Here is a 21,691-nt window from a genome sequence, read left to right on the forward strand (position 1 = left end):
ACTCGGACGCGAAGAGATGAGATGCCTGAGACGCGCTGTTTTACGCCTGAGGCATGTATTTCCTTTTTAGGCACGCTATTCCCAAACAGGCAATTACTGGCCAACTTACCCGTCCAACTCCACCGGAGCAAACAAACGGCTTTTGTTTTCCTTTCCCTCTGCGGCATTTTGATCCTAAAGAGCACAGCTATGGCATCTTTACCACTCCCCCGCGTGGAGTCCCTTTTGGATTATACTTCGTTCGAGCTCACTGTTCTCCCCTACTTGACCCAGTTACAATGGCTGCCCGACAGCTTGCGCGAAGCTGGTAGCGATGTGCATAGCTTGCGAGCTGTCTACCTAGCTACCAACCCCCTGGTCTCTGCAATTGCTTTCAGTGGAGCCCTCGCTGGCCTGCTTTTTATTGCAGCGGAGATCAACCGAAACTATTCACAAATAGACCGGTTTTGGAGCATTCTCCCCGCACTGTATAACGTGCATTTCGCCCTCTGGGCTCGTTTGTCCGGCATCCAGACCCAGACATTGGATACAATCGCCGTCGTCACTGTTGTCTGGAGTGTAAGTTTTGCTTTTCTTTCGAGTCTCTACATGTACTGACTCGAATTATGGGATAGATTCGCTTGACTTTCAACTACTGGCGCAAAGGAGGATACTCGATTGGCTCGGAAGACTACCGCTGGGAGGTCGTGCGCTCCAAAGTGAACAATAGCTTTGTTTTCATGATCTTCAACCTCGGATTCATTTCAATTGCTCAGTCTCTGCTGCTCCTTCTGATCACCACTCCGACCTACATTTTTGTTGTCGCCGCATACAACCAGGGACCTGAGACCTTTGGTCTTCCTGACTTGGCCTTCTCCCGCGCTGCGTTTTTCTTCATTATTATTGAGTTCTTCGCCGACAACCAGCAGTGGAAGTTCCAGTCCGCTAAGAAGGAGTACCAAACCAACGCGCGTATTCCCGAGCCTTACAAGGACCAGTTCTCCGCTGAGGACCTTGAGCGGGGCTTTGTTGTCAGCGGCCTCTGGTCTTGGTCGCGACACCCCAACTTCGTTGCGGAGCAGGCATTTTGGTTGACCATGTATTTGTGGTCCTGCTACCGCACCGAGACTTACTTCAACTGGACCGGTCTGGGTGCCTTGGGAACCGTTGCTATCTTCCAGGGAAGCGTACGTCTGACTGAGGCCATCACCGCTGGAAAGTACCCCGAGTACAGCGACTACCAGGCACGCGTTGGCAGATTCATCCCTCGCCTGTCTGTCAAGGCCAAGAAGACCAAGGCTAGCAAGAAGAGCACTTAATGTGTTCGTTGATATATAAGCAAAGGATGGAGGAAGTCTATACCAGATGGGTGGAATTGTTTTTGCTGTGATTTTCTGTACTTTCTTAGCATCTTAACTCAAACTATCGATTTCGATACGAAATGCAAACTACTTTTAATATGTCCAGGCACTAATCACTCATTGCAGCAGACTAGAAACACGAGATATCTATTGACAGGACTTCTAAACACATAGTCACGCACCACAATTCTTCGTGTAACGAGCAGCTTGCATGCGACGTGCCTGTTCTGCTTCGAGGATGGGGAAGAGTCCCCTGAAAGTGCATACCGCAGCATCTATTCTCTCTTTATCTTCGAATTTGCCCACCAACCCAGAGATCTAAGACTCCCACTCCGGGCAAGATTCACCAGGATGAACTGGCACTATAGCCATTCCTTATCTCCATCCCTTCTCAAGTGGTTGCGATCCTGTCCGCGGCCATTGTGTTTCCCCCCATCGCAACCATCTTTCTCTCCGCGGTTACATTGAATTGCTCGGTTGCACAACACATCTTATATATTCTTTCAGTGACGCACACTTGTTATACCTGATACAGAATATCGCGTAGGCCCTGAACGAAACGCACTCTCCAACATGTTCCTTCCAGAGACTACGTACACTGATCAAAGTGGATGCCAACTTCAAATAGAGCGATACAATGAATATGCTCATCGAACAAAAGTTAAGCACTCTCGGCAATTCTGTCTAATGACGCCTGAGATTCTGTAGCAAGTCATCCAACCTGACTTCCAAAGAGCCAATAGTTGGAAACACTTCGGAAGTGGGAAAATGAAAATGAAAGACCGGTCAGCTCAAGAGACCTCGGGAGTAATGGATTCTCCAGGGCTCTCCAGGGCTGCATATTGATTAGGTCAACGCCGCTACCCAAGGAAAGAGCGAATAGCGCTGCTTTCAGGTTACCTAAGTGACCATCTTTGTAGGTAGTTTTGTATGCATTGCCTATGTGCACTAGGCTTTGCATTCACAATGAGAAAAAGGCCGTATAAATTGACTTCGTTGGAGAAATGTTTAGACACCTGAAATGAGAAAGTTGAGGGTACAGACCTCGAAATATTGAGCCAAACCGGTCCTGCCAGTCTAAAACTCTTAATACAGTTAGCGTGTAGGCAGGTGATCTCGTATGGAGACGTTGGTAGTCAAAAGGTATATACCTAAGAAGACTGCAAAGAAAGACCACCAAAAAAGACACATGAAGAGACTACCGGAGAAGATCACTGAGAAGACTACGCGGCCGACACTTCTTATAGTAGTATATACCGGGCAGGCGGTATATAGGGCGGTATATCTAGTATAAATCGCAAGACATGCGAATGTCTTGCATGTCATTGCCATCAAAGAAGATTTCGATAACTTAGTTGCCTGTAAGTTTTATGGTAGTGGTTCAATATTTACGCGAAAGAGACATGGACTTCCAATCTAAGACATGTTCAAAATAACTCCCTATTATACACTCAGTACAAGTTGTACAGATCCAATTGGACACGGAGATGGGACAGAGGGGAACAAATGAGAGAAAATATAGGAAAGGAAACGATCTTCTTATTGAGCACGAGGAGGAAAGGGAGAAAGGTGTTGTGGATGAGAGTAGACAAAAAGAGAAGATCAGAGGGGAGAAGAAACGGGAGATGCAATTGATAAATACAAAAAGAGAGGCTACAGTGATATCATGCCTCCCGAAATTGAACCAAAACCAAACCAAAGCACAATGCAAAGAAACACCATCTCCTTAATCTATGAAGGAGGGATAGGTGTCTCGTCCCGGCCGTCCTTACCCGAGAGTTGTTCAGGGTCCGTGTGCTCCGGTGGGGCAATGGTTTGGCCGCCCTTGCCATCGAAGTATTTGGCGAACTCGCCAGACTCCGGGTAGGGGCGCGGGCCAAGGAGACGGACGAGGTCGTCACGTCCAAGAACTTCCTTAGACAGAAGCTCCTCGGCGACAATACCAAGCTCCTTCCGCTTCTCAGTCAGGAGGTCGCGGCACTGCTTGTGGGCCTCTTCGATGATACGACGAACCTCCAGATCAATAGAGCGGGCAGTATCTTCGGAGAAGGGCTTGTGAAGTTGCTGCTGTGCGTCATCCTCGTAGTAGATGTAACCAAGCTTGTCTGACATGCCAAACTTAGTCACCATGGCAGTGGCCATGCGAGTGACCTTGTTGAAGTCATCACTAGCACCGCTGGTCACGGTTTCAAAGTGCAACTCTTCGCTGACACGACCACCCAGAGTCATGGCCATACGGTCCATCATCTGGTTGACGTTCATCAAATACGTGTCACCGCCTGCTGGGAGGTATTGCGCATATCCTAGTGCGCCTTGTCCGCGAGGAATGATCGACACCTTCAGCAGCGGGTCGGCCCACTTGAAGTACCAACCGCAGATAGCGTGGCCAGCCTCGTGGTAGGCGACCGTCCGCTTCTCCTCAGGAGAGAGGACAAGGGACTTCTTCTCCAATCCACCAATGACACGTTCGATGGCCTGCTCGAAATGTTTCATGACGACCTTGTCCGCGTTTTGACGGGCAGCTGCAGGGAGGAATTGTTAGCTTTAAATACGGCGAAGAGAATATGCATAAGAACTTACCAACAAGAGCTGCCTCGTTCACGCAGTTGGCGATATCAGCACCAGCGAAACCGGGTGTCAGAGCAGCAAGTCTGCCCTCCATGTACTCCAGGTTCTCATCGGTGACAATCTTCTTCAAGTAAACACGGAAGATCTGCTTACGACCGTCCATGGTAGGTCGGTCAATAGAGATGTGTCGGTCGAATCGTCCGGGACGCATGAGGGCCTTGTCGAGAACATCCGGTCGGTTGGTACCAGCCAGGACAACCACTTGCTCGGAGGTATTGAAACCATCCATCTCAGTGAGAATCTGGTTGAGAGTACTTTCACGCTCATCGTTTCCACCACCGACGTTCGACTTTGCTCGGGATTTTCCAATAGCGTCAATCTCATCAATGAAGATGATGCAGGGGGTGTTCTTTCGGGCATTGGCGAAGAGATCGCGGACACGAGAGGGACCGACACCGACAAACATTTCAACGAATTCGGAACCACTGACACTGTAGAAAGGCACGCCAGATTCACCAGCAGTGGCCTTAGCAAGCAATGTCTTACCAGTACCGGGAGGACCTGAGAGGATGGCACCACGGGGAATCTTTGCACCCAACTTCTCGAACCGCTCGGGTTGCTGGAGGAAGCTAACGAATTCCATGATCTCAACCTTGGCCTCGTCCATGCCCGCAACGTCGGAGAACTTGATCTTGATATCGGTCTCATGATTGAAGCGCTTGGCACGGCTCTTTCCGATGCCAAAGATGCCACTCTGGCCCCCGGCGCCGCCACCGGCACGCCGGGACATCCAGAAGACACCAGCAAGGAAGAGAAGAGTAGGAGCCAAGGACATCAAGACACCGCCCCATGGGGTTTCATCGTGATAGGCGACAGGAATACGTTCATGCGAGGGAATACCGAGTTCAAACTGAGCTGCCTCGATCTTCATCTCGAAGCTGTCGACAGAACCAATACTGAAGTAGACATAGGAGGCAGGTTGACCATTTGAATCGGCTTGAACCGCAGCTTCGCGGTTAAGCTCGACCCGAACCCTGTTGTGGTTCAGGACGGTCAATTTCTCCACGAGGCCCTTCTCAAGGTAGTTCGCACGGAATTCTTGCCAAGTGATTTCTCTGCCCCCGCTTTCACCGGGGAAGAAGCTGCGGTAGACGTAGTATGTGACGAGAGCGGTAACGAAGAAAGAAATGGGATCGAAGCGGAACTCGAGGACCTTGCCCATGTTCGGGGGCACCTTGCCCTTCTTATCACCCTGTTGCTTCTTCTTCTGTTGTTGCTGGTCTTTCCTGGGGCCTTGCTTTTCCTTCTTATCCTTTTCCTCCTTCGGATCCTTGTCTTGCTTGGGATCCTTTGGCGGTTCTCCGCTGGGTTGCTGTTCGCCCTCCTTTGCCGGTTGCTGTCCCTGTTGCTCCTTGTCTGAGTCCTTATCGGAGCGGAGGTTGGATTCTTCATCCCTGCGTTTTTCAGAGAAGGTGCGCATGTTTGCGAGACCACGCTTTGCCTCTTCTTCTTGTCTAGCTAGACGCTCATCAGCATGGTAAGCTGAGACTTGCCACAGGAATCGCGTCATCTTGATACGGTCCATTAATGTTGGTTCTTGATTCGGATCGATGTGCGCCCTGACTTCCGGTGGAAGTCCATTGCTCATGATGTACTTTCGGACGTTGGCACGTCGCTCCACGTCCATCGTATCTGCCAGCCATTCGTCCACAATTTTTAATTCAGCATCGGTCAGAGCTGAATCCGGCTTCTTTGTTTGGTTGTCATTGTTGCGGCCATCTGGTGTGTTGTTCCGGCCATTGTCGGGGGGTGTCGGACCTTGCGTGGCATAGGTTCTAGCGCGGCTTGATAAGACCAGAGATGACAGTCTTGATTGTCGCAGATGCACGGAAGCCAGCCCTATGCGACCGGTAGATTCCGCGGCTTTCCTCGAGTAGCGAGCGAGATTGCCTGGCCGTCGGAGTAGGGTAGCCATGGTCGAGGAATGGGAGCCCCGAGGGCTACGAGGGCGGGGGTAAAAGGTGGTCAATCGAGTTTAGAGGTAATGGATAATATCACAATCCATCAAGATTAGGCGGGAGGGGGGGAAATTGAGCTGGGTGTTGAGAAGCTCTTGAGCCATCCAGGTCCGAGGTGACGCCGTGTGGTTCCAGTCGGTTCTAAATTTTCGCCGATCCGGCTGAGTCATCAGAAGTGCACCTGGGGGTATAGCTTAAAGCCGCAATTTCCTTTTAAGGCCGTTGTTTATAAACTCCGTTGAATTACTTCCAAGGTTTGTTTAAGTTTGATTTGCATTCGATTGGAGACCTGTCTGTACATATTCCTATAGATATGACCCACCTTTGCGCCATTCGCTGCGTAATGAAAACCCGTAATTATCCTGGTCACTCCATAGAGACCTCGGGATGTTCGAAATAAGAAGAGGAGCGCTCCAATATACAAGAGGTGTGGAGATGGTTTTGTGTGGAGATATAAAACTGGAAACAATAAACACACTGCCATGGGCTAGTGACTCTGGTCCATCATACAGTCATGATTACTGCCCAGGCAGCGGCCCACCGGGGCCAGCTCCTTCAAAGGGAGGAAAGTTGGTAGACATATCCGCCCAGTCCCACTCAATTGTCATTGGCATCTGCCAGAGATCCTGCGGGACAAATGGCTGCTGGAATGGTGTCATACCGGGGCTGGCACTGAATGCGTGTTGGTCGGAGAATCCAACATTAGCCATTTGTTCAGGACTCAGCATGTCTGAGAACTCTTGCCCAATGCCAGACATGGCATGGACATTGCTTGGGAGGTCTGCGGAAAAGCCACTTGTTGGGGGCATTGTAGTCCCTGGGAATGGTCCTGCTGTACCGGGCTCAGGGGCGGCAGCCGTAGGTTGCGTAAACACGGAGGGAGAGAAGGTTGCGGAGGTGGGTGGTGGTTGTGTACGTTTGGCGGAGGGTGAAGTTGCTGACTGTCCTTCGGCTCCGTCTGCAGAGTCTTCTGCATTCTTGCGTTTCTTTCGCGAATGAGACTCCTTTTCGGTTTTATCCAATACCACCTTGGCAATTCTCTCGAATTCGCCGCAAAGGCCTAGCATACGCTTGATGCTGCCGTTGGATTCGTCGGAGACTAGGGTGGACAGGAAGCTGACTACCACGCTCATCAATTTGACATCGGACCGAGCACGAGCATCGTTGGGGTTCTGGAGGATGTTGGCGAAGAGAGTTACAAGGGCAGATACCGGGTAGTATAGAATCAGCCTGATATCAAGTTAGAAGCTATTTGTTCCCACAATTCTCTGAAACGTACCAGACACAAGCAAAGTCTCCCTGTGGGATATACTTGATCAGATTAATCGACGCTCTGGCAGCAGTGACGCACAAAACTGCCGACAAAAACACCCTAGGGTTCAAAGGCCGTGCATTCAAACCCTGTATGGCATAGTTGGACAGACGGCTTGTCCAATACCCGTGATGAACCGACATCCGATGGATGGTGGTCAAGCAATTGTAGTAGGCAAAATGCAGAACGACCATGTGGATGATGAGGGGGGTGTGGGTAGCTTGAATTTCGTATTCGGGGCGGAAGTCAATAGGAATGCTGTCTTTCCAGTCTTCCAGCTCCTTGTCAAGCTCACCGATTGTATTGAGCAATTCGCCGTCCGATTGTTTCGATGCTTTGGCAGAATAAAGTCGCTTGTAGACTCTACTTTCAATAATGGCAAATTCACACAATGCCCGGAATAGGTTGAACTTGCTTCTGCCATCAGATAATGGCACATTTCCAACATTGTCTGGCGGATCTTCGCTTGGCAGCTCGACATTCATATCATCGTCATCTTGTACTGGTGGTCGACCGGAGCGTAGACAAATGCTATGGAATTGATCAGTATTTCGAAGTAAAGGTATTCGGGCGTCTGAAGGTGGGACATACTCTTTATCAAGAAGATAGGCGATCCAGAAGACTCTCTTCCGCTGCTCAACTTCGACGACATTGAGGCCGAATCCAGAACCGCGTTTGTGTAGACCAATACTGTGAGAAAGCCGAATGGCCGCAGCGACTAGGAAGAAAGCAGGTTGTGGGTTAGGGGTCCCTTGAAGAAAGAGTGACTAGCAGAGTGCGTTAGATAAAGCCACCAAAACCAGGGTAAGACACCTTACCATGCCCAATAACGCTTGCACGCTCAATAGATCGGTGTTACGCATCGTAAGCTCGGTCAGAACTCCCATGGCATTCTTCAAATAAAGCCAAGCTTTTTTGTCTTCTTCGTGTGGCACCAAATTACTCATAACCCGAAGCCTATGAGAAATCGCCAGGACAACATTTATACTTGCCCACCAGCCCGAACCCTCGTAGGGATCACGCGAGTATTGCCGCTCCACTAAGTGCATGAATGTCGCTTCATGGAACAGTGGGAACATGCAATTGAAGTTTTCAAAGAAATCTTTGAATAGAGAAAGAGCTTCATCCTTTGGCGGGAGAGGCTTGAACACTCGTCTTGCGAAAATGTCGCTGAAGATCTCGGGTTTCCAGTACATCCATTTATTGTCATCGACATATGCTGACGAGATCATGTCTTGGAAGGATGTATCGCCGGTTTTCTCATTGACCCATTGAATACCCTTTGGAGAGAATATGGAAAATCCAGATGAGGATCCTGTAAAACGTTAACGAAATAGGCCTTAACAGTCGCACAAGAAAGCATACCAATATACCGAGTCTCCCCGCAATTGTTTGTCACCAAAGAGCACATCATATCCGACAATGCCTCGACTTCGGTCTCCGATTTTTGTGACTCTGGTGATGTAGCGGCCGTCTGAGGGCTGGAGGTGGATTCCATACGAGGTGTGGTCTGGTGGGAGCTTGGGGCCTGTTGAGCTGCGGCTGCTTGAGCCATGAACATGTTGGAACTTTTCGCTGCGTTCAACGCATTCGTTCGATCCGCTAATCGTTTCTCCAATGTTCCAAGATCTGTCTTGCCGCCATCGTCTTCTGTCAGAAGACCCGACAAACGCAACAACGACTCCATCCGGCCCAGTCGATTCTCCAGTCCTTCAATGTATTTCGCTCTATACGAAAAATACCCGAGTTAGATGTGGAGCCATATATGCAGTGAAGGATATAAGTTACGTACCCTTTAGGAGGATTCCGCTTCTTCTCCACCTGTGTGAAGATACACTCCGTTTTGTAGTTGATGCAGTGCGAGCATTTTGGCATCTTTCCATCGCATTTGATCTTCTTCTTCCGACACATATCGCACGCCTGTCACTCATTAGATATGCTCTCAATATCTGCAATGGACAATGATCCTCACCCTCGCGATCCTCCGTCTCTTCGCATCGTTGGTCTCATCCCCCGCGCCCAATGACGGATCATCGTACATAGATCCCGCCTGCATCTGAGAATGATCATAGTTGAAGAGTTGTGGTGTCTGGTTCATCATATTAGGCGGGTCAAAGCCCAGGCCGTCGCCGTCCCCCAGGCCATCCATTGTGCTGTTTGAGGGGCAACGGAAACTCCGCGGAGTAGAGGTAATGGCGGTGATAAGTAATGAGCGATACTGCGGGGTGTGTTCTCGGCGCAAAGCTTTTTAGCGCCCCTGGGAAAGGAGACAATGCGCTATAGATCATAGAAATGAATGACGCATGGAAGGATAGGAGTCTTAGTTCTGGAGGAAGTCGACAATGAAATCACTGGACACAAGTACCCAACGTTTAGAAAGTTTGGGGTTTTAGGTAAGAAATGACTCAACCACACGTGAGAACAAGGATGGTTCCTCTGATTCAAAATGTTTCAACTGCAGAAGTCAGATCAATCAGATCAACGCTGGACGGAGATACGCTATACGGAGTTACGCTATACGAGTTGCTGCCTTGGAATATTTGTGGCATGACGGAACCCGCGAAACCCGACCGCCGAGTAGAGAACTTAAAAAACTCGGTCGAATTCGTCCGATCCGGAGAACAGGACATTGACTTCCGTTCAATCTCTTCTAATCCACTCTCTTTGCGCCGATCAAACCCATTTTTCTATTGTAGCATAATTATCCTTGCGAAAGGGGGGTGTAGCCTTCGATATGAGGTAGGATGGAGACCGTGTCCGGGTCTTGTGACCTTGACAGCCTTAGGCCTACTTAAACTATCCAGGGGTTGACCTTGTTATATTCGGTCATGACGCAGAGGCGCAGAGATCGACGATTTGGCAGAGGTATGATTCGATATAATGCCGGGTATTACCGGTTCTGGGGGTGCTGGATATGTCCGATGGGTAGTAATAAAAGTACATTCAACGAAGAGCGGCGATCTCGTAGGGATATGTGAAAACAGTACATATGATACAACAAGGTTCGTAAAGAGCAGTCCTGTTCCTCCGATCTTGTAAATGCCAAACCAACGCCACGCTATGTGCCCAAAATATAATGACCAATTTGTCAATGTCGAGATCAAAATCGCTTTTCCATCATTGCCAGAAGGTCGATGTCGGAGAAGAGAGAAGTCGAAGCCGCATCGGCAAAGTCTTAAACATGCTTATCGAGGAATTCCTTCGCCTCGTTGACTTTGGTAGCCAAGTATGGGCTGCCGCCGCGATCGGGGTGGTTAAGCAACATGAGCTGGCGGTGGTTCTTGCGGATCTTGTCCTTGGTCAAGGTTCGTTCACTGAGAGATACTGTCAGTTCTGGTATATCAAAGGTTTGCCGCTAGCACATACGAGAGTTGTAGGATCAGGGAGGCTTCCCGGCGGTTCATGCGCGGTTCGAATCCTCTGTAATACGACGTCAGTAAATATCCCATATGACAACAAAATAATGGCATGTTCCACGAACCCCTTATAGAATGCCTTTCCAGCGGCGTTTAAGCCTCCCTTGGAGCGGCGGTAGGCGACCAGACCGGCGCGGCCCTGTAGACAATGAGTTAGTCCCGTGCTGCTGAACAGCGACCATTTTCACTCACCAAAAAGGCGGTTGTGGCAATGCCAAATCCGATAGCAAGAGCAGAAGCCATTTTGTAGATGGAGATATAGAAGTCGCGAAATGAGATCAAGTCAGTTGGACCGGGGAGTGGGCGAGAAGGCGCCGGGATAGAAAAGTCAGCGCGGGTGTTCTCAAAAGGGCTTAGCGTATTCTGCTCCACCATTCAGGCCCGAAGCTACAGAAAAAGTTTCTTGCGACTCAACGAAGACATAACCAACACCACTCCACAACCATGCGGTAAGTTTTGCCGTTGATTTTTGTCTGTACCCGTTCTACGGAATGCTAATCTTCATTTAATCTGCAGTGTTGAAACTTGTCACTTCTGTTCCCGCCCGGCCTACCCGAGTAAGGGCATCACATTCGTCCGCAACGATGCCCGACAATTCCGCTTCTGTCGGTCTAAGTGCCACAAGAACTTCAAGATGAAGCGTCAGCCCCGCAAACTTAAGTGGACCAAGACTCACCGTGCCTCCGCCGGAAAGGAGATGATCGTGGATTCGTCGCTTGTCCTGTCCCAGTTCGCCAAGAAGAGAAACGTCCCCGTCAAGTACGACCGCAACCTTATGGCTGCTACCCTCAATGCCATGGAGAGAGTGGAGGAGATCAGATCCCGCCGCGAGCGTGTGTTCACGAAACGCCGTCTGGCCGGCAAACTCGCCCGCGAGCGCCAGCGCGAGGCGGACCGCAAGGTCGTCAACGAGGGCGAGCACCTCATTCGGAAGGAACTCCGGGAGCGCGAGGAGGGTCTTCCCATGGTTGCCGAGCAGAGCAAGGTTGCCAACAGAGTTCATGGCGAGGAGAGAGTCCGCCAGAAGCAGAAGAGCAAGCTTTTGGTGGATGGTGGAGTCGAGGAGCAGATGGATATCGACTAGGTTCGATCTTGGGCATTTATTTTTTCTTTTGTTTTATGCTTTCTCAGATACGACACGGTTCCTGCAACATGCAGATTTTCGGAGTTGGGCATGCTTTGGTGTTTTAAAAGCAAAATTATTTTTCATGATATCTCATATCCAGTGGGCTGTTAGGTGGAGACGGAGTCGACGTTCTCGATGCGTTCGACCGTGTTTGGGATGAGCGAAGAGAAGCCCGGGTTCAGGTTGTTTATCAAAATCCTAGCTAGTCATCACGACATCACTACCCAAATCACCTTGGTAACCTTGAAGCGCCATTTCCTTTTTTGGTAGCGGCGTTGACCTAATAATTATTGTGATAGATTATAGACGAGTTGGAGAATCCATTACTCTCTTATGCCCAAGACTATTTTCTTTTCTCAAGCTACCGACCTGTTTTTCATTTTAATTTTCATTGCATTTTCAATGTGGGCAAAATCAAGCTCCCTAAAGGGTTCAAGGTCGGTCTGGTATGAAAACCTATTGACCATAGCCCAAAAAACACCCGACGTACCTCTACCCCTTCTAGAACATATCTCGAAACTTGAATCCACACAACTCCCCACGATAGCGGCATCAGAGATGTCGCTTCAGCAGACAGAGATGGCCTTTGGAATAAAAGAGGCAACGGGAACGCAACCTTGGATGGTCCCGCATTTGTTTTTCGCTCTCCCTGCAGATTTTGGTAAATATCATCCTTATTCCTTAGCCTGGACGTAATCTCATTATAAATAGGTCGTTACTTGGAACTGTACGACACGTTGACCAAATCCGGCGTAGACAACGAGGCCAAATCCCGTTGCCGTCTTGACGCGTTGATATTTGTGGTCTATCGGACTTTATCAGAGCAAGACCTACTTCCCAACACTGGAGATAGTAGAGCCACTCTCTCTTTTGAGACTCCATTCAAGTGGAGTCCAGTCCCTGTTAATGGGGTTCCACACACATGTACTGGAACCGCCGACTACACCGTCCTCTTCGGGGGTAGAGATCATATGGCCTGCCACCTAATAGTGTTAGAGGCTAAGAAGAGATACAACTTGTCCGGAGCCGGGCAGTTATTAGCCTATATGGCCATGGTTCAAGTGAACCGAAAGGCCCGTGGCCAGTCGAATTGGTCCGTTTGGGGTTGTCTCAGTGACGGCTGGAGCTTCCATTTTTATTTCCTAGATATGGAAGGAAATTGGTCCTCGAAAATTCTATCTTCGTCCGTCTTAGGCTGGCAAGAGATTGCGAACACTTTGGCGCATATGATTATCCAAGCGCAGGCAGTGGCAAATTCCCCTCTTCGCTTAAGCTTATATTCGACGCAGGATCCTTCTACACGACCCTCGTCAGTAGTTTCATCGGTTGTGGAGGGCTCCATTGCCCTAAAGAGAAAGCCGGCGTCGGAGAGAGCAGAACCTCCGGCCAAAAGACAGCGTACTTCAATTGGAGGCTCCAGTGCCTTAGAAACACTGGGCTCCGTCAATTCCGAGGTGCTAAGTATTGGCTCTCTAGAGATTAGGCTAGATATGAAGCTGCGTTAGATAGGATTGCGGAGAGCGATTAGCGTTTGTCCAACGGGTCGCAGATTCATTGTTATTGCTTCGTTTGCTCTAATCAATACGATATTCTTATTTGGAGCTGGTCTCCACTTCGATCAATGAACGTTCTTTTAGCTCAACCAGTAGTAACGTGATAGTGTTAAAATGGAACTGCAATATACAAATTCTCTATTAGGCCAGCAGTGTAGTACCACGGATGAATAGAGTGCGCAAGCCACTGACCGTTTGGGGGATTAAAGACCGGTAATCCAGAGATAGCTAGGGCTAGGAGATAGGTTGAGATAGCTACAAGTTAAAATGATCCGCCATGTAAGTGGGAGATACGCCCGAAAGATAGAAAAGAGACCTTGAAGAAATTGAGCGGTGTTCTTGTGCCGCGCTTGATATGCTCAGTAGCAAACTAAATACAGTACAAGAATAGACGGCGATGCTGAGGGGGTCGAACGGAAAAGCGAGAGGCTAGAGGAGAAAGAGGAAAATGGTAGAGGAAGAGGTAAAAGGAACAAAGCGCCCCTCTCGCAAGCGAAAACTCCCCTATTCGGTCATCCTTCCATAAAGATCAAACCGGATCCTATCGTAGACTGCGCCAAACACCACCTCCAACAGGAGGAGAAATGAAATTCAGAAGAAAACAAAGCGAATGCAATGGTGGAGGTTGATGACGGAGAATCATAGAAGACGGAGGTGAAGACGCAGGTGGGTATGAAGTGACAAAAGTAGATGAGACTCATATAGACAGGGTATAGTCGCACCGAAATCATCTGCATGGAAATAAAATGCTAAACTCATGTACTGTTGGATCGTAGCAATGCCTGGAAAGAATTAGCCAAGCTGTTTTGAGAGTTCGGTTTTGAACATACAGCTAACGTACCCGCTCGTCGATCACCTCTTCTTTCTCTTCCGACGGACTGACCACACTCCCCCGGCTGATGGGACCTGAGCTTGTGATAGACCGGGAATCTACAAGCGGGCGAGGGGACGGCAAGGGCTGCTGCTTTGACCGTTGTTGTTGCTGCTGCTGCTGTTGTGGTGGCTGCGGCTGTTGGTTCTCATTCATGGAGTAATTGGGGTGCATTTCCCCGCTGCTCGAGATCCTGGACTCCTTGCTCTTCTCCAATAGTGACCCACCAAGGGTAGCACATTTGAGGATAGTTTGCATCATCTGGTTTTGTTTGAGCGGCTTGGACAAGTACTCGTCCATCTGGGCCTGGATACACTTCTCCCGATCACCCAACATAGCGTGGGCAGTGAGCGCGATAATTGGGGTTCGTTGGAGCCCGCTCTCGCGTTCATATTCACGAATCTTGCCGGTGGCTTCAAAGCCACCCATGACTGGCATTTGAACGTCCATCAAAATAACATCGTAACGACGTTTCTTGACAGCCTCGACAGCTTCCAATCCATTACCAACAACAAACACATTGTGGTTATGCTTCTGAAGAATCTTCATTGCAAGCTGCTGGTTCACGTCATTATCCTCTGCGAGAAGAATATCGAACGAACGTGAGTTGTCGGTGGTGATCGGCGTCGACCGGCCTTCCAAGGCCGGTAGCATACCGTTTCCAAGATCAATCGGCTGACATGGTGTAGTCATATATGAGCTGATACCAAGGTCCAAAGCCGACTTCAAGCTCACGCACACCAAAGGGCAGACCAAAACAATCGGAATGTACTTGAACTCGTCAAACGTCCGCAAGACCCGGGCAGTGTCTACCGAGTCAACAATAATGACATCGTAGGCATGGCCTGATTCCTTTCCAGAAGGATCTTGGATCTCGGGCGGGGGAACATGTTCCTCATTCCGTACAACCAACGGCTCCAGGTCGATCTTCTTCAACATCTTCATGACGTTGGTAGCTTGAACGCCGTTCTGACCCTTGTCGATGAACAACACCCGGTGGTTCTTGTACGGCAAGAGCTGATTGGCGATGACGCTCAAAGACTGGTCCGCGAGCTTCACCACACAGGTGAAGTGGAAAGTACTTCCATGTCCATACTCGGAAGTGACCCAAACGTCACCACCCATCAAATTTACAAGGCGCTTGGAAATCGACAATCCCAATCCGGTGCCACCAAATCTGCGGGTGGTTGAGCCATCAGCTTGTTGGAAGGTGTCGAAAATAAGATCAAGCTTGTCCTCTTCGATTCCAATGCCAGTGTCAGACACCGAGAATTCAAAGGCGTATTCGTTGGTCGTGCATTGTTCTCTGTCCGACTTTCGGATAGTGAGCTTAACCTCACCATGCTCGGTGAACTTGATGGCGTTTCCAACAAGGTTGAGAATGATCTGGCGGAGACGGAATGGATCACCAATGACGTAATCGGGAACGGTGTTGTCCACTTGGTAGGTCAAACTCAAGAACTTCTCATTGGCCTTGACAGCCAATGTCTTGAGAGCATTGAAGACAGTACCTCTGACCGTGAATGGAATGCTCTCAATAACCATCCGGTTGGCTTCGATCTTAGAGATATCCAGAATGTCATCAATGATAGTCAACAAACTGTTCGCCAAGTTGTGAACGACGTTCAACATTTCTCGGGTGTACGGCTTGAGATCATCCGTATCCAACGTCAACTGGGTCATTCCGATGATACCGTTCATCGGCGTTCTGATCTCGTGCGACATATTGGCCAAGAACTCTGATTTTGTGCGATTGGCAAGTTCGGCGGCCTCCCTAGCGGCAGTGTTTCGCTGGATACTATCCCGCAGGTTGGAAACCATCTTGTTAATCTTTCGCTTCAGCTCGTCCATTTCACCAGACGCATTGACTGTGATCAACTTGGTAAAGTCACCGTCGGTGGCCGCATCGGTGATTTCACCAAACGCGCGGACTTGCGATGTTAAGTTCTCGGCCATGGTGTTCACGTCCTCGGTGATTTCCTTCCAGGTACCAGCAATACCCTCCACGTTGGCTTGTCCACCCATCTTGCCGTCAACACCGACATCTCGGGCGACCTTCTTCAGCTCAGTGGCGAATTTGGCCAGTCGACCCACCATGTGGTTGATAGTGACCTTGAGCGTGAGAATCTCTCCCTGAGCATGCACTTCGATCTTTTTGCTCAAGTCACCCTTAGCAATAGCTTGCGTGACATCGGATATACTTCGGACCTGAGACGTCAAATTCTGCGCCATGGTGTTCACATTGTCCGTCAGGTCCTTCCATTTTCCTTCCACATTGTCCACCTTGGCCTGACCGCCAAGAGTACCGTCTGTGCCGACCTCACGAGCCACTTTGCTGACTTCGAAAGCAAAGGTATTGAGACGATCCACCATGCCGTTAATCGTACTCTTAAGGTCGAGGATTTCTCCTTGTACATTGGCAGTAACCTTTTTGGTTAGGTCACCCTTAGCGACTGCGGTAGTGACGTCCGCAATCTCACGCACCTGCGTGGTCAGGTTGTTGGCCATACGGTTGACGTTTTCTGTCAAATCCTTCCACGTTCCTTCGACATCATTCACAGTAGCTTGGCCTCCTAGAACACCATCGGTACCGACTTCCTTGGCAATCTTCGTGACTTCTTGTGCGAATTGTCGTAGTTGGTCCACCATGGAATTGATGATGTTCTTCAGTTCTGCGATTTCTCCTTTACAGTTGGCCTGGACCTTCTGTGTGAGATCACCCTTGGCAACAGCCTTGGTGACAGTAGCAATATCTCGCACTTGCGTGGTGAGATTGTTGGCCATAGCGTTGACATTAACCGTGAGTTCGTTCCACATGCCCTGTACACCTTCGATCTGAGCTTGTCCTCCTAATACACCTTCCGTACCGACATCACGCGCGACTCGAGTAACTTCTGTTGCAAACGTTCGGAGTTGGTCCACCATGGTGTTAATTGTTTGTTGCAATTCCAGAATTTCACCTTGGGCCCGACTCTCAATCTTCTGACTAAGATCACCGTGAGCGACAGCGGTAGTCACCGCGGCAATTTCTCGCACTTGATCGGTCAAGTTCTTGGCCATAATGTTGACGTTCTCCGTAAGCTCTTTCCAGATACCGTGGACGCCAGTGATCTGGGCTTGTCCACCGAGTATTCCTTCAGTACCGACTTCGCGGGCGACACGAGACACTTCGCTACCGAAGACTTGCAGTTGATCCATCATAGTGTTAATTGTTCGTTTGAAAGTGGCGATTTCGGGGTCCATTTCCAGCGGGTGGATTTGGACCTTCATGGACAGATCACCGTTGGCGACCTGGGTGATGATGCCACCGATTTCACGCAACGCTTTCTGGAAGGCCTCGTTGGCCTGCTGATGCTTGCGCAGCTCCCGTTCGAGCAGAACGACATCCTCATTTTCGACCTTAGTAAGAGCGCGGCGGGTGTGCTCTTCCTGTTTTTGCAGTTCGTCGCGGACCTGGGCAATAATATCCTTTTGGCTGCTTATCTCCTCGGCCTGCTTTTGTACGTGGTTGCGGAGGAAGCTGATATCCTCCTCTCGCACGACACGGGTGCCGTTATCATCTTCTTCATCGGATTCGTCGTCAATTTCTCCCAGGGGTGGTTCGTCCGCGGGGACCGGGGTCGCTTTTTGCTGCTGTGACAGAGAGTCAGAATCTTGACCGGACGACAAGCGAGAGAGCCCAAATGTCCACAAGAAATTCCTCTCGCTGGTCTCTCCAGCAGACGGTGTGGTCTGGTGGGGGTCCGCCTGCTGTTGGAAATTGTGGTGACTGACAGCTTGAAATTCCAGATGGTGCACGCGGCGCACCAGGGCCTCAAGCTCGGCCTCGAAGGCTGCCTTAGCGAGACTATTTTCTCCGGGAAGTTTGGCCGATTTGGTACCGTTGGATAACTGGAAATCAAACGGGGGCGAAGAGGAACCGGGGATAGATTCGTCTCTTGCAAGATTCTGCAGCACGGCAGTCGCGGCCACGAGAGTCTCGTCCGCGGTAGCCATTGTGGCCTAAATAGATTAGCTCATAGCACACTAATATGGAAAGGCATATTATAGTACCAACACCCCCAGAGAATTATGGGATGGGGTAGTCGGAGATAGAGCTTCAGGAACACACTCACTGGAAAGGTCTGGATCCTGACAGGATGACAGAAATATAGTCTAATTAAGGCGACATGAGGGGGAGACAGTCCACAGAGAAGACAAGGAATAGAAAGAAACCCGAGTCAACCGGGGACAAATATGAAAGGGAATATGGAAAGTCGGGAAGGGGGAAAATAGGTGGATAAGCCCTGTTCTGGAGAACGCGCCCGGTTATGTAAGCCACCACTTTGGATGGCTCTGGGGAAAATGAGAAAAATGAAACTTCGAAACAACCAAGAAATAATAGAAAGGTTATAAAATGGAAATATATATAAAAAAAAGGAGGTTCGAGGGTGAGAAGGGACGGGAATTTGGATGGATTTGGATGGGGGGGGGGGGGGGGGGGAGGGGGGAAGAGATTTTGAAAGGGGCGGTGATATGTCGCCTCTTGGGGATTTTTTGGGGGATTTTTATTTTTCTCTTTTCTACTCCATATATGTCTCTGATCTTTTAGATAGAATCTATAAATCTCCAAGTAGAAAAAAATAAGAGAAAAGAAAATGTGTAAAACTGGGTAAACATGGGTAAATTTGGGTAAATTGTTGGTATCTTTCATATTTACAGCCCTGGGGAACTGGATAAGGTGCACGGGCTTTGTTTATAGTTTGGGAATATATGAGGTCCCGTATACCATGTCCGTGTACTATATCCCTACTATACATATACATATGACATATGTACCTACATGTATGTACACGTAGGTATACGGTCCCTACCAAGTATCAAGGTACTCCATATATTATATGGAGTACGGAATACGGAGTACACAACTCCTGTTTCATGTGGAAGTGATCGACTCTCGGGACTAGTGTCGATCACAAAGTGGCTCCAGTTCGCGGTTTTGCTTCTCAATAGTCTAAATTCATATTTGAATATGGTATAGTCTACCTTCTTTTTTATTATTCCCCAAAGGAAAAGATAGGCGAGACAAAGTTTGCAGAAACAATTGGTTAGGATCCAGTCGGATCCAGTCCAAGTTAGGCTGAGCCTATAAGAAAGCAACGAGAATGTCTCTCTGTTAGGGTACTGCCACAGATCGCAATTTGCGCCTTTTTGGTGGCTGAGCCATCGGGCTTAGCGTCTCCCATTGTTGAGCCCTGGAGGTATTCGTGACCTTTATTGGTCACACGGGGGAACCTCGTGCGGTAGTGAAGATGTTCGACATTCCAGTAGTTACTTGGGTAATTTATGTTTATGGAAATGTGTCTACAATGGGTAGGATTTTGTATATATACCTATGTACGCATAAAATAAAATCCATCGGCCAAAAGATATCTACAATAATATACAATGTTGTAGGCACCTGGGCCTCACATGTACGTGTGTTCATAAGGCTACCTCGGGACCCTCAGAATCTTAGGGCGGTAAATATTTGATGTGTACCTTACTAGGAAGTATGTTGTATGCTCCCTTCCTAGGGCAACAAGTCAACTGGTCAACGGCCAACAGTCCGATGGCGGGGTGAAACGGCAGAAGTGGTCGGTGTGCCCTGCCGTATTATCTTTTGGAATCCCGCAGAGTCATAATTCTGTGAAATATTGTCCGATCAAAAGAACGCCCTTCAAAACACCCGTCAAAAATTGACTCTGCAGGAGAAGGCTGCAGCAATGGCGTCCGACTTGACAAACCAGATTTTGGACGCCCTGTCCGCGTCCGATGCGCCCATCCTCTCCAGCGAAGCCTTCCCCTCTACCCCCTCATTGAACGTTAAGAGTGCGCTCGACCGCCTTGAGTCGCGCCAGATGGTCCAGTATGAGACCTTGGAGAAGGAAATCGTTACTCTCACTGCCGAGGGCCAGGAGATTGCCGCCAATGGCAGTCACGAGGCCAAGGTCTTCGCCGTGGTGCTTGCCGCTATGGACGGATTGAAGATCTCCGACTTGCCAGGAATTGTGGGCAAGGAGAACGCTAAAGTTGGCCAAGGAAACGCCTTCAAGCGTGGCTGGATTAAGAAGGACAAGGATTTGCTGCGGGCATCCGCAGACTCAATTGTCGATGAGACGCAACAACAACTGCTTGCAGTTCAAAAAACAAAGACTCTGGACGATAAGAAGGTCGTGGCTGACCTCAAGCGGAGAAAGCTGATCGGTCTTGCAAAGGAGCTTGCTTTCAAGATCACCAAGGGTCCCAAGTACGCCCGAGAATTCGTCAAGGAGCAGACCGACCTCACCCCGGAGATGATCGCCAACGGCTCGTGGAAGACGGCGCATCTCAAGCCTTACAACTTCAATGCTAAGGGTGCCCCGACTCCATCTGGCACTCTACACCCGCTGAACAAGGTGCGCCAAGAGTTCCGCAACATCTTCTTCGACATGGGCTTCGAGGAAATGCCGACCAACCGCTTCGTCGAGACCGGCTTCTGGAACTTCGACGCTCTGTTCGTGCCCCAGCAACACCCTGCCCGTGATCTCCAGGATACCTTCTACATCTCCGATCCCGCCGTGGCGGATCCTCCTCGCGAAGATCCCCCTAACGAACCCAACCCCCAGCCCAATTAAAGGCCGACAATCCGCTCGACTACAAGAAGTACTGGGACAACGTCCGCGAGGTCCACGAGCACGGAAAGTTCGGCTCCATTGGCTACCGCTACCCCTGGAGCGCGGATGAGTCGCTCCGCCTGGTGCTCCGCACCCACACCACCTCCATCTCGACCTACATGCTGCACAAGCTGGCCGCCAACCCCCGGCCGGCTCGCTTCTTCAGTATCGACCGTGTCTTCCGAAATGAGTCCGTCGACGCTACCCACCTGGCAGAGTTCCACCAGGTCGAGGGTGTCATTGCTGACTTCGGTCTCACTCTCGGTGGTCTGATTGGATTCATGGAAGTCTTCTTCGCCAAGATGGGCATCCACAAGCTGCGCTTCAAGCCCGCCTACAACCCTTACACCGAGCCCAGTATGGAGATCTTCGGCTACCACGATGGTCTAGGCAAGTGGGTTGAGATCGGTAACAGTGGCATGTTCCGCCCAGAGATGCTGGAGTCTATGGGTCTGCCTAAGGACTTGAGGGTCTACGGATGGGGATTGAGTCTGGAGAGACCTACTATGATCAAGTATGTTTCATCATCTACACCTACCATTCATTTCCAATTACTAATATCTATTAGGTACGGCGTCAGCAACATCCGTGAGCTGCTCGGTCATAAGGTCGACCTTCACTTCATTGAGACCAACCCGGCCATTCGTCTCGAGAAGGATTAAACAGGGAAACGCTCATAGAAAAAGAAAAGAACGTGCTTTTAGTTGTGTCTTGCTTGTAATCACGAGTTTATGTGGAAGGGAACGTATTACATATGAACGATGGATAGGATATGAATAGAATACTTGATAAAAAAAGGCTGGGGCGTAGTCA

The 21,691-nt window shown here is 49.6% G+C and overlaps 7 protein-coding genes across 7 annotated transcripts; 3 read left to right on the plus strand and 4 right to left on the minus strand.

The window, feature by feature from the left end:
* Positions 1–189: 189 nt before the first annotated feature.
* Positions 190–1,298, plus strand: N7525_000472 (DUF1295 domain protein; the record flags this gene model as incomplete). Its single annotated transcript, XM_002562322.1, has 2 exons — positions 190–558; positions 615–1,298. 2 exons carry the CDS (start codon positions 190–192, stop codon positions 1,296–1,298), a joined length of 1,053 nt encoding a protein of 350 aa, XP_002562368.1.
* A 1,773-nt stretch (positions 1,299–3,071) lies between these two features.
* N7525_000473 (ATP-dependent metallopeptidase FtsH/Yme1/Tma family protein) lies at positions 3,072–5,883 on the minus strand (the record flags this gene model as incomplete). The annotated part of the gene is made up of 2 exons (XM_002562321.1): positions 3,072–3,862; positions 3,921–5,883. 2 exons carry the CDS (start codon positions 5,881–5,883, stop codon positions 3,072–3,074), a joined length of 2,754 nt encoding a protein of 917 aa, XP_002562367.1.
* Positions 5,884–6,444: 561 nt separating this feature from the next.
* Positions 6,445–9,387, minus strand: atrR (transcription factor atrR; the record flags this gene model as incomplete). The annotated part of the gene is made up of 7 exons (XM_002562320.1): positions 6,445–7,156; positions 7,206–7,769; positions 7,830–8,005; positions 8,057–8,553; positions 8,604–8,965; positions 9,031–9,158; positions 9,211–9,387. The coding sequence occupies 7 exons, from the start codon at positions 9,385–9,387 to the stop codon at positions 6,445–6,447; spliced, it is 2,616 nt and encodes an 871-aa protein (XP_002562366.1).
* A 1,026-nt stretch (positions 9,388–10,413) lies between these two features.
* pam18 (putative mitochondrial DnaJ chaperone (Tim14)) lies at positions 10,414–10,897 on the minus strand (the record flags this gene model as incomplete). The annotated part of the gene is made up of 4 exons (XM_061211581.1): positions 10,414–10,552; positions 10,605–10,658; positions 10,720–10,793; positions 10,847–10,897. 4 exons carry the CDS (start codon positions 10,895–10,897, stop codon positions 10,414–10,416), a joined length of 318 nt encoding a protein of 105 aa, XP_061070807.1.
* A 201-nt stretch (positions 10,898–11,098) lies between these two features.
* On the plus strand, positions 11,099–11,738 carry N7525_000476 (ribosomal eL24 family protein; the record flags this gene model as incomplete). Its single annotated transcript, XM_002562318.1, has 2 exons — positions 11,099–11,103; positions 11,171–11,738. The coding sequence occupies 2 exons, from the start codon at positions 11,099–11,101 to the stop codon at positions 11,736–11,738; spliced, it is 573 nt and encodes a 190-aa protein (XP_002562364.1).
* A 2,350-nt stretch (positions 11,739–14,088) lies between these two features.
* Positions 14,089–18,200, minus strand: tcsC (putative two-component osmosensing histidine kinase (Bos1); the record flags this gene model as incomplete). The annotated part of the gene is made up of 2 exons (XM_061211582.1): positions 14,089–14,115; positions 14,175–18,200. 2 exons carry the CDS (start codon positions 18,198–18,200, stop codon positions 14,089–14,091), a joined length of 4,053 nt encoding a protein of 1,350 aa, XP_061070808.1.
* A 1,748-nt stretch (positions 18,201–19,948) lies between these two features.
* Positions 19,949–21,540, plus strand: N7525_000478 (phenylalanine--tRNA ligase subunit alpha; the record flags this gene model as incomplete). Its single annotated transcript, XM_061211583.1, has 3 exons — positions 19,949–20,782; positions 20,842–21,392; positions 21,447–21,540. The coding sequence occupies 3 exons, from the start codon at positions 19,949–19,951 to the stop codon at positions 21,538–21,540; spliced, it is 1,479 nt and encodes a 492-aa protein (XP_061070809.1).
* Between the last annotated feature and the right edge of the window lie 151 nt (positions 21,541–21,691).

The sequence above is a fragment of the Penicillium rubens genome, assembly GCF_028828025.1.
Source record: "Penicillium rubens strain IBT 27055 chromosome Unknown utg000001l_segment0_segment0, whole genome shotgun sequence".
Classification (NCBI taxonomy): Eukaryota; Fungi; Ascomycota; class Eurotiomycetes; order Eurotiales; family Aspergillaceae; genus Penicillium; species Penicillium rubens.